This window comes from Myotis davidii, unplaced genomic scaffold (genome assembly GCF_000327345.1).
Source record: "Myotis davidii unplaced genomic scaffold, ASM32734v1 scaffold500, whole genome shotgun sequence".
NCBI lineage: Eukaryota > Metazoa > Chordata > Mammalia > Chiroptera > Vespertilionidae > Myotis > Myotis davidii.
The window spans coordinates 393,634-405,811 of NW_006293949.1; the positions used below are offsets into that span (position 1 = coordinate 393,634).

The 12,178-nt window shown below is 41.7% G+C and overlaps 1 protein-coding gene across 3 annotated transcripts in view; it reads left to right on the forward strand.

The window, feature by feature from the left end:
- TMEM255A (transmembrane protein 255A) overlaps positions 1-12,178 on the forward strand; it is a 63,694-nt gene that overhangs the window by 44,325 nt on the left and 7,191 nt on the right. For 2 of the 3 annotated variants that reach the window (XM_006767816.2, XM_006767818.2), the window contains 2 exons: positions 2,327-2,489; positions 9,071-9,214. In XM_006767816.2, coding sequence (XP_006767879.1) covers positions 2,327-2,489; positions 9,071-9,214 — 307 coding nt within the window. The remainder of the gene's footprint in view (positions 1-2,326; positions 2,490-9,070; positions 9,215-12,178) is intronic. The other variant, XM_006767817.2, reaches the window with a different exon arrangement.

Consider the following 12,178-nt stretch of genomic DNA (forward strand, 5'->3'; position numbering starts at 1 on the left):
TTGAGGGTAGGAGTGCTGAGAATGCAAAAGATGAAATTCCAGAGGAAGTTCTGCAATTCCAGAGACTAAACCAAATGGAACCATAAATCTCAAACAGAAACAAACCACACTAATTTGCTAAATCCTGAACCAGATCTAAGTATTAATGGTCTTTTGCTTCATAGCTCAGTAAAAAATATTTCAATAGCTACTGAACCCACTCAAACAGAAACCAAACATATATTCTCTACAATTATTTAATATTTTTAAATGAACTGCTGATCTATCAGGTGGTGGCCTGTGCCTTTAAAGCATTAATGCCTTTAACAACAAGATTCAAAGTTAAATCTTTTTGCCAGTGGCTGGCTCTTAGAGGGGGAAAATATATAGCTGCATGTTTTGGTGGGGGCTCTTATTATGTGCTGGAGTGCTGCTTTTATACATTCTCTAATTAAGTCCCCCAGGCCCAGAAGGGTTAAGAAAGTTGCTCAGGGTCAGACCGCAAATAAGTGAGAGCCAGGGTTCAAATGCAGTCCTACTCCAGAGTTTGCTATGCCATACTGCCTATCTATATGTACTGCCAGCCTGCCCTCAGTGTCTTAGGAGGTAGGCATAGAAAATTTGGGGGCAGTCAGAGCTAACTCTCAAGCCTCTCCTGGGTCCCTACAAGCCCACACTTTCCCTTACACCCAGGCCTATCCTTTCCAAGGGGATAGTCCTTGTCCAGCCGTGCCTTTTTGAGTTTAAGTTCTGTGTGTCCTCCCTGCCCCATCCTCAGGACTGAGTACAGTGCCAACAAACAGAAGACACTCACTGTATGCTTATGGATGGTCTCTTCAATTATGTTCTGGAAAATACTTAAATCCAATTAAAATTCTGATGAATTGAAATACCTTTAAAATTCCACTACGGCAGCTGACTATGTAAAACAGTGGTTCTCTAACATCAGTGATCATGTTAACACAGATTCCTGAGCCTCACCCGCCCCTCCCCTGCCCCCAATTCTGCCAAATTCAGTAGGACTGAGGCTGGGCCTAAGAATCTGAGTGTTAACTAGCTCTTTCTCAAAGACATATAATCATACACAAAGACACCCATAGGCACACACAAATAATGCACTGACACACACAAGCAGACACACATACACACAAACGCAGATGATTCTGACCCAGGCTGGCCTGTAACCACCCTGATTTCAATTTGTTAGAGAAACACCGATTTTAAGGAATCCTAAGATAAATTCATCTGTCAGGTTTAAAAGTCTTTTCTTGTGTGACTAATCCCTGATTCATTCTGAAGGTTAACCTTTAATTTTTTCCTCCTTTTCATTTTCAGCGTTCTTATAGCAGGGGAGTCACGTGTAATAACCATCTTGATGCCAGGACGTTTGGTTCTGACTTTCATTTTATGAATCACAGTGTTTTAGTTTTATTTTTTTAAATATATTTTTATTGATTTCAGAGAGGAAGGGAGAGGGAGAGAGATATAGAAACATCAATGATGAAAGAGAATCATTGATCAGCTGTCTCCTGCACACCCACTACTGGGAGTTGAGCCTGCAACCCAGGCATGTGCCCTTGACCGGGAATTGAACCTGGAACCCTTCAGTTCATAGGCTGACGCTCTATCCACTGAGTCAAACCAGCTAGGGCTGTTGGTGCTTTGTTTTGTCTTGAGAAAGGAAACACTGATATCTTTGAAGCCTGAATTCAGATCCCAGCCCTTCCTCTTACGACTTGAGCAAGTTCCTAACCTCTCTGTGCTTCAGTTTCTTCATTGGTAAAAAGGGAATAGTGATAGTAACTACCTCACAGAATATTTTAAGGATTTACCGTGCTGTCTAATAGAACTTGATGTGATGATGGAAATGTTTGTAATCTGCTCTGTCCAGCACAGTAACCAGCCACTAGTGTGGCTATTGAGCATGTAACACATGGCTGATGAGACTGAAGAACTGAATTTTAAAAATTCTACTTTGTTAATGAATTTAAATTTGTATAGCCACATGTGACTAGTAACTGCCATATTAGCACAGTTTTAATGAATTCACATATGTAAAATTCTTAGCACTGTGTCTGGCATATTGCCAAGTGTCAATAATGTCATCTAGGATTAGTGTTAGTGATAACAAGTGTTTCTCTAGCAGGTAGTCGTTTTTTATTGTTGATTTTTAATAAACAGCAATCACACTTGGATTTATTATAGTATCTTGCTCCCCACGTGCATTCATACCTGTGATATCCCTTACAATAGTTCACCTGTTTTTCATTGAGCTGGGTGGTAGCCAAAGCCCTAGGGCCCAACCTGCTCCCCTAGGACTGATTGAAGTGTGCTTCTCCCTGTCCAGCAGGGTGGAAATTACTGGTGGGTACTACGAATACATCGATGTCAGCAGTTGCCAGGACATCATCCATCTCTACCACCTGCTCTGGTCTGCCACCATCCTCAACATCGTCGGCCTATTCCTGGGCATCATCACTGCCGCTGTCCTTGGAGGCTTTAAGGACATGGTAAGGAAGGGTCTTCCCTTTCCACAGAGGCCCCTGTTGGGGGTGAGAGCCAGGCTTGGGGTAAGGAACAATGGGCATATTTTGAAGGGAGGATTCAGAAGCAATTGCTTCAAGAATGTAACTGCCTTTAAACATCTGCAAATATTTCTTGTTAACATGAGTTGCTTGTGTTCTTATGGTACATTCTGGGGTGGAAGGAGAGGAGGGTGTTATAAATTCTCTGGTTCATTCTGGTTATGTAAATACTACAGGCCCAATGCACAAAATTCGTGCAAGGTCCTTGGCTCTCTCACCCCCTGCTTCGGCCCTAAGGTTGTCCAGAAGGACATCTGGAAGGTCGTTCAGTTATCCAGTCTAATTGGCATATTATGCTTTTATATAGATAGATAGCCTTTTCAAACTCTCCCCCACCCTAAACACACTTTTAGCAGAAACCTTTTTGGGTAGTTTTTCCCCTAACAGACTTGGGGAGAGATGGAAGGCAAGAGTTGGTTTTTCAAAATCTTTATTGTTGAGAGTATTACAGATTCCCGCCCTCTTTTTCTCCCCATTGCACCTCTACACCCAGGTCCTGTGGTTTTTTTAGCTACAGGTAAGAGTAATGGTAGTTTCCCCTTCTCAGGAATTTCATCCTGGAGTTTCTCCAGGAAAAGCATCTGGACTCTTTTTTTAACTCCCCCCCCCCTCGCCACCGCACCCCCTGCATTTGAAGAGCCAGCCCTGGGCTAAGCTGCTTGCCAGGTCTTGTCCTCAATCTCAACCTCAATCTCAACCTCCCCACATACCCTAACCTCTCTTTCAACTCACGCCAGGACTCAGCACCCAGTAGGTGCTTCATAACAGTGGGCTCCTTTCTTCTTTTCTTTTTAAAGCATTTCTAAGCTTTTATTTACTTATTTAATAAACCTTGATCTCAAATTATAGAGATAATAGCTTTAGAACTTATTATCCTCCTGGCTTCCTATGAGAATATAATCAATTGAGGTGCTTTAAAAAAAAAAACCCAGATTCCTGGGCCCCCTCCTTCAGAGATTCTTATTTAAATGGCCTAAATTGAAGCCCAGGCGATTCTGATCTGCAGCCAGGGCTGTGTACTATTGCTTTAAAGGAATGTCCCTCATGTGTTTAGGGAATTATTTTGTACCTAAAAGCGGTTTTCCTTTGACCTCAGAAATGAGACAGATAGCCTCTAGGCCCTTGGCTATTTCTGTCCCATTTTGGGGTCCCTGAGGAACAAGAACCTGAAAGGCAGTTTTAATTTGACTCTGGACTGTCAAAAGGCTGGGTAATAGAAAATGAAAGATGGGCTAAAAAAAAAAAACCCTGCAGTTTTGGGCAGCAAATCCCTGGCAGAATCAGGCTGACTGGAAGCATTGAGTGTTCCTGCTGGTGACCCTAAGTCAAGAGAAAGCCTTTCCTGTTCATGCCCAGCCTGTCTGTCTGTTTCTCTATCTCTTTCGTATGTGTACTTCTCATTTCCATGCCCCCTTTTCCATTCAGGAAAGCCCAAGCACAGAGGAGTGGGGGAAGCAACAACAAGGTGGGGCCCTCAGAGGTAGAAGGAGGAGGAAGAAGGAGGAGGGAGAAGGATTTCCTGTTTGGACCTGAGGGAACTTTGGGTGTGAGAGCGGAAAAACTGTTTCTGGGTTGGGGCTTTTTTGGAGAAAAGAATGTCCTTTGTTCTTGAAGAATTTCCCCATGGTATAGGTGAAAGCCAAATCTGAACTAGGCTGGCTGGTGGAGAAGCTCCTAGGTTGGTGAGTTGAGGAGAAGGGTCATGAGGACTAGTGTGAAGAGTACTCTGAATCATTCAGACATGGGCACAAATGGAGTGGATGGTGGCTACTTGGTAATTTCAATGGGGTTCCTGGCAAGGACCCCTGTCAAGACTCAGTGGACCATTGATGTCTAGGTTTATTTCTGATTCATAACTTCACTGTGTCCTTGGCTCTCTAGGGGGAAAGGGAGGGTTGTTGATGGTCTGTCCTCATAGGTGGCAGCAATGGCCCTGTGCTCTCTATGAAGTGCTTTTGCACAATTACTTTCTCCGCTCTGCTAGTGACTTGTGAGGTAAGTAAGTATTCCTGCCCCCATTTCACAGATGAAGGGCCAACAGAGGTCAAGTGACTTACCCAGAGTTAAACAACAGAGCTGGGACTGGATCCCAGGTTTCTCAGATGCCAGAGCCTTTGCTCTTTCTACTCCATCCCAGCTTCTCTTAACTAGTATTTGGATAGCCCTTTCTAATTCTACAAGGGTTTTAACAGAAACTACCTCTATTTCGATGCTTTAATTTCAAAAAATTAAAGCAAGTTGTTTACAACTATTGGGAGCTTCTTTAATAGTAGAGGAGGAGAGCAAGGGAAATTTTGTTCATTATCAAATGCCAACCAAGCCCAGGAACTCAGGCAAGGACCAGTGAGGAAAATGAAAGATGAAAGCAAAGAACAGGGGGGCAAGATATTTGATTCGTAAGGTGAGAGAACACTAGTAGGAGTGTAAGATGGGGCCACCATGGAAGAATTACTTAGCTCACTGTATTAAAATTATACATGGTGTAGAAAATCCTGGAACATCAACCAAATGAACCTAACTAAAATCCTCAGTCTAGGTCCAAATATGTCTAGTGACTTATAATGTACCTTCCCTCTGAGTAGAATGGCCTGAGGTCTGCACAGAGACTCCGGGGTGCTGGCTAATGAAAGCCATTCCCTAGGGAATGAGGATAGGAGCCAAGGGCTGTGAGCTAGCAGTCCTCAACAGGATCAGCTAGGAGCCACCATTGCCAGAGTTGTGGGATCTTTAAAGGAAAAAGGACAACTTCATTCCCTGACCAGAGGTGCTTGGTAGAAAGGATCCTAAAGAAATGTTTGATAAAGTATTTGCTGACCAAAGCTATAAGGATTAGAAATATATCTTGCAAAAGTGATAATATCTTGTCATTTTCTCCTAATTGTTGTCTCTGGTTTGGAGTAAAGTGGGGAGGAATAAAAGTGGCATTCTTTCCAAAGTCCACAATTATTGTCTCAGAACAGACTCCGTTTTATCCAGACTAGATTGCTTTCAATGTTTCCTGCGCTACCTAGCAGCCTTTATTTCACTGGAGTTTAGAATGCTACTGATTAGTAATGGGGGTCTTATAGCTTAAACTCCAGAAATTTTAATAGAAATACACACATTCCTGTATACACACACAAATAGAGACAGTGCCCAGCTCTTCATTATCCATACAAATGTAGAAGGTGTTGATGACATGGAAATGGAAAAAGTATTTAAATTTATTGTAAAAATATTTAAATGTATTGTAAAATCAGAATTATTGCTTTAAAACATAACCAGACCATTATTTGGGGCCATCTCTTTTGCTCCTTCCTTGCCCAACTCTTCACTCTTCCTTCCTTCAATCCCTCATCTTATCTTATTGCCCTGTCCATTTTCTCTATCTGTCCTCTACTCTTGACTTTCTTCTCTCTGTGGCTTTTCAGTGTTCATTCAATCTTCCTCTAATATTTTGTCTGTGTTTCTTTCTCTATAATAGTCAACTTCTTTTCAAAGATTATCCTGGCCCCCTGGACTTGGTGAACACACACAAAAAAATTTTTATAGATAGAGTTTACATTGCGTGATGGTTTCTCTATAGTTAGGCTTAATTTATTTGCATAGAAGAACTTTGCAAGAGCTGGAGGGTATGTTTGTTTATTTGTTTGTTTGTTGGTGGATATTACTGAGATTTCATTGGTGACATTTCATTTTTAGGAAAAGAAATATATGAAAACAAAGTAATGACAATGATAAAGCACTGAATCTAGAAATACTCTAATTGGATGCCAAGTTATAGAAATACTATTTATCATCTTACCTCTTTAACTCAATACAAATAATTAATTCATTATTTGTTGAGTTACTACATAAAGAATTAAAATTGGCCATATGTTAGCTATACAGTTGGGAAAGATATTTGGAAGTATTTGGTTGTTGTTCTGAGAAAATACACAATGAACCATTGATCTATTATGATGTATTTGATAAACCATGCTATTGTACCCAGAGCATTAGCAGCCAAGTATAAGCATGTATTCTGATAAAGATGGATAATGACTATCTAATCCACCTTGGTTAGTCAAATCTCTTGATTATAGATGTGGGTTTTTTTTAATTGACAGAAGGCCTAGGGAATATGATTTATGGGACTTCCTCCAGGGATGAAATTTATTCTTAGAATTCTGGTGGAGAGGTAGGGGCATTTCTGAGCACTCTTTCTCTGTAAAGCAAATAAAGCCTTGGGATACAAGATCTCAGCTCTCTCCCACAAATAAGAGAGGCTAACAAACATTTCTCTGGTTGCCTGTGAGCTGCATCATAATGGCTGAGGTTTGTAGCTCTTCAAGCCTCCTAGAAATGTAAACAGTAACCCACACCAAAGAAGAGAGCAACAGAACTGTGTTGAAACTTGCTATAAGGGAGTTTCCCCTGCCAACACCCCAATATGGTTGCCTGTGCCACTGCCAAAGCCTGCCCACACATTTTTATAACTTTGAAAGTAAGCTGCTGCTCTCTATTAATATAGAATATACTAGAGGCCCAGTGCATGAAAATTCCTGCACTCGGGAGGTTCCCTCAGCCCAGCCTGAGCCCTCTCACAGTCTAGGACAGGGGTGGGCAAACTTTTTGACTTGAGCTTGGGAGATGTCCATCTGCTGGCTTAGGCCTGCTCCCTGGGGGATTGGGCCTAAGCTGGCAGTCAGACATCCCTCTGGCAGCCCAAGAGCCCTTGGGGGATGTCCACCTTCTCGTGGGGGGAGCGGGCCTAAGCCGTAGTCGGACATCCTTAATGCTGCCGAGGAGGTGGGAGAGGTCAGCCCAGCTTGTGGCTGAGTGGAGCTCCCCCTGTGGGAGGGCACTGACCACCAGGGGGCAGCTCCTGTGCTGAGCGTTTGCCCCCTGGTGGTCAGTGCGCATCATAGTGACCAGTCTTTCTGGGTTGTTCTGCCCTTAGGTTCAGTTTGCATATTACCCTTTTATTATATAGGATGTGTACCAGAAACAAGACACATTGATTTTGAAAACAGCTCTTGATTATCCATACAAATGGAGGTTTCAATGACATGAAAAATGGAAAAAATGTTTGCCCCACACCTTGACCCATGTGGCACTCAAAAGATACAAATCACAATCCTCTTTGGGAACTAATGAGCTGTGATGACTTCCTTTAGCAATGCTTTGGCCCTGTTGGGAGCAGGACTCCCATCCGGGACAAGATTAGCCTTAACCTTTAAAGGGCTATACACATCACCACATTAGAATGGTATTTAATTTTTTCTGCATTATTTTGTTTGCAAAAAAGAATCGGTATACTCTGCTTGGTCTTTCATGGTTTCTGTTCACTGCTAGGGTTTTGCCTCCAGCCTGAAGGGCTGATGAGAAATAAATACACTTCATGTCTACATGGGAGCTCCTTCAAAGGATTGGAATCTATCAGAATCCTCACAACTCTTAAAATCCCTTTGTGACCCATTACATTTTTTTCATAGCAAAAGCAATAGCCTGTTCAGCCTTGTCTATTTGACATTGTATATTTTGGATCTTATTTTTTTTTCTTTTTTGTTTTAAAATATCACAAATAAATAATTTTAACTTTTCTATAGGTTTGAATTTTTCAAAATAAGCTGAGGAGAAATGACACAAGTATTCATATTAGTTGTAAAAACTCTGGCTATATAACAGAAAGTGAAGAGTCCTCATTTACCTCCTACTACTACTCCCCTTCCCAGAGATAACCACAGTTAACAGTTTGTTGTGAATCTTTCCAAATTAATTTCTTTTCATTTACAAACATACATATATATAATTGTTTGGGTCTTTATTTTTTACATAAATTGGGATCATGCTATATTAATATAACATGATGGCTTCCTTTTTATTTTTTTTTATTTTAGAAAGAATTTATTCTGAGTCAGTCCATTGTGTATCTCCCAGATATTTTCATGTTTCCTGTAGTGATTTGTTAGATGTGGTGGCTTCCTTTTTAAAGACTTATTTTTTAGAGCAATTTTAGGCTTTCAACAAAATTGAGAGGAAGATACAGAGATTTCCCATATACCCCATGCCCCCACATATACATAGCCTATTATCAACATCCCCCACTAGAGTGGTACATTTGTTACCAAGGATGAATCTATATTGACTCATTTTAATCACCCAAAAGGCCATAGTTGACCATATAGTTCACTCTTGGTATTGTACATTTCAGGGGTTGGATAAATGTATAATGACATATCCATCAGTGTAACATCATATAGAGTATTTTTACTCCCCTAAAAATCCTCTATGCTCCACCTACTAATCCTGCCCCCCAACCTCAACCCTTGGCAACCACTGATCATTGTCTCTATAGTTTTTCCAGTGGCTTATTATTTTTTTTATTTAACAACATATCCTGGACAACTTTTTCTGTCACTAAATTATTTATCAATAATGGTTATTTCTGCATGGTATTCTGTAGTACAGATGTACCACTGTTTATTTAATCATTTTCCTAGTGATGAACTTTAATGCTGTTTCTAATGTGTGGTTTTCTACAGAATCCAACTCTCCCGGCACTGAACTGTTCTGTTGAAAATGCCCATCCAACTGTTTCTTATTATGCTCGTCCTCAAGTGGCATCCTACAATACCTACTACCATAGCCCTCCTCACCTGCCACCATATTCTGCTTATGACTTTCAGGTATGTTTTGAGGGGGAAAAAAAAGAACTCTCTAATACCCTTGCTCTCATTCATGTTCTCTTGTTCTCTCCTTAGTCATGGAACCTCCCTAATATGTATGAGGTAGCCAGGCTCTCTGTCCCTGATGGCTTTTAGCAACCTTTGGATACCAGTGACTAGTATAAGGACTATGTAGGCATGCAAAGATAGGATAGATGGGAAGGGCAAGAAAGACATAACTGGAGAAGAAACAGAGAGATGGAAGAATAGAGGAAAGATCAAGTTATCTCAAATTGACTTGACCTACACCAAGGAGAAGATGGTACTCATTAGTACCTCACCATGGACCCCTGTCCAATAGTGGCATTTTCTATTTCTCTGTCACAGGAAGAGACCTCATCCTGATCCTTAGCACAAAGACATTCTGAGCCACACAAGGGTTTGAATCAAATCTGTAAGAATCCCTTCTTTTTCTCCAGACTTCCTAACTAGGACTACACAGAGAAAATATTTTTATAACTCCCCCTCTCCTTTGTTGTCCTATTATCAAATAGGTCAGGAATAATGTTACCAAATTTGCACTTTCCCTATTTTCCTTTGAGCTGAGACTAAGCACAGAAAAATGGAACCAAAAAAGGCTCTTAATTAAAAGGAATTCATTGTGTGCAGAGCACTTTGAGAAAACAAATGAAATGATCCTTTAGGCATTTTTAGTGGTGGTAAACTTGGCCACAGAAAACTAGAATTACACTAAAATCTGGTTAATTCAAAATTTGGGAACCAAAGGCAATATCTTTGAAGGATGGGAGGCTCATAATGAATTTACTTCTATTGATTAAGAGCCCATAAATGCTCCAAGGGGACATAAAAGCAAGAGTGTTTGGGGTGCTTCCAGTTAAACAGCTAGTTTAGAAATGCAAAACCCTTGGGAAACCTAATTTTAGGTTCAGATTAACAAAATAATTGAAACTAGAAAACCCCATATAGTTGAATAAGTCATATTTTTGTTTGGTTTAGATACAGTTTGGGGAGGTCTAGGACTCTATATTGCAATAGTAATACTGTTGACCCTTGAACAACACAGGTTTGAACTGCACAGGTCCACTTATACGTGGATTTTATCAATAAAGAAACAGCCCTTTGTATCTCAGGCTTTTGCATGTGTAGATTCAAGCAACCACAGATGGAGAACAGTATTTTCCATCTGCGATTGGGAATCTGTGGATATGGAGGGCCAACTGTCTGCATTGTCTTATGCCATTTTATATAAGGGTTTGAGCATCCAGGGACTTTGGTATTCGGGGGGCGGGGGTGTCTTGGAACCATTCCCCCTGGATATCAAGGGACAACTGTACATATAGTATGAACATGGACTTGTTCACTGTTATAAAGTACAATACTAGAACCAGGAGGTGTCCATTAAAACTTGGAAAACATAATGTTAGAAATTGTTTTAAAACCTACATATTCACAGGTAAACAATTCAGGGAACTTATTACCCAAATAGATGATATAAACCGGAAAATGCAGGTATGTTCAAAAAGTGCATAGATAATTTCAGTTGTAATGGAGGCAAAAAAAGAAGAAATCCTTTAAGAGAATGAAAGGATGTTAAAGCCGATACGAGGAGGGTCATCATTCTCTTCAGTCCCTGTAATAAAAAGTCATCCTGAGATAGAGGGGCAATACATGGATGCAATGAAGAGGCCGCCTCCATTTTTTTATATCAAAGTAAACCATACTGATTACAGGAATATTCACTTTATAATGAGCCCCTTAAGTAGGAACAATGATCTCCTTGGTGATGATGGTTGCTGCAAACTCTAAGATAGGAAGCGCTGAGAGGAATCAAGATGGCGGCATAGGTAAACACCTGTACTTGCTGCCTCGCACAACTACATCAAAACTACAACTAAAAGAAAAAACGGATATCATCCAGAACCATGGGAAGGCTGGCTGAGTGGAAAGAGAAAAGCGCATTGAGAGTGATAGGAGGTGCGGAAGTGCGGAGGTAGGGAGGCGCGTTCAAAACGGGCTGGCAACTGGGTGCACTGTTGTCTTTTTCAATTGGGAGGGAGATACAAGCTCCCAAGTGCTCTGAACTCCAGTTCTGGGAGAGACTCTGGGGACCCAGACTCATACCGGGAGAAACTGGACTGTCTGGCATTGGGACAGGACACGAGGGCGGCTTTCTTGCAGAGGTGCTTGCAGCGATCATTGTTCCTGCACGGGGCCGGGGGACACAGAGACCCCAGGACCTTTCCAAGGCCGAGCAGACTGGTAGCCATTGCAGTTTGCTCCACCCTGGTGATTCCCTGAGACCCCCACCCCACTCAATTTACAACCCCACCCAAGCTGTGAGTAGAGACTTTTGCATACAAATGACCTGGCCTTTCTCCACCTACAAATCATCTGGGCACTTCCAAACCTCATACAAAGAGGAGGAATCTGCCGATCTCTCTGCAGCCCCGGCTGTGTGGCCCTAGGCACTGGCTGACTTTGTACCTCCTTCGAGATCCAAGTGCCAGTGTATGCAGTGGTCAGTGTGAGACCATACCAGATTACAACTCTTCACATCCATAAGAGACACACACTCAAGAGGCAGACTCAGTGAGCACCAAAGCCCCACTGAAGCAAGTCCTGCCCCATAAGGGTATCTCCAGCATAGCAATTCTCCCATTGTAGACACAGCTGCTCCTCACAGCCAATTGGCCTGGAAGTCAATTCCTCCCAGTGATACCAACAGCAGTCAAGGCTTAACTACAACAAGACTGTGCACACAGCTAACAAAGGGGTGCACACAGCCTCCCTAATTACCACCTTAGGTAATTAGGGAGGCTGAGCCACTGGAGCCTATAGGACACCTAGCACACAAAGCCATTCTATCAACACAGAGAAGCAGCCAAAATGCAGAGACAAAAACAGGTCACAAATGACAGAAATGGAGGAAAGCAAACTACTGGATATAGAGTTCAAAACCACAGT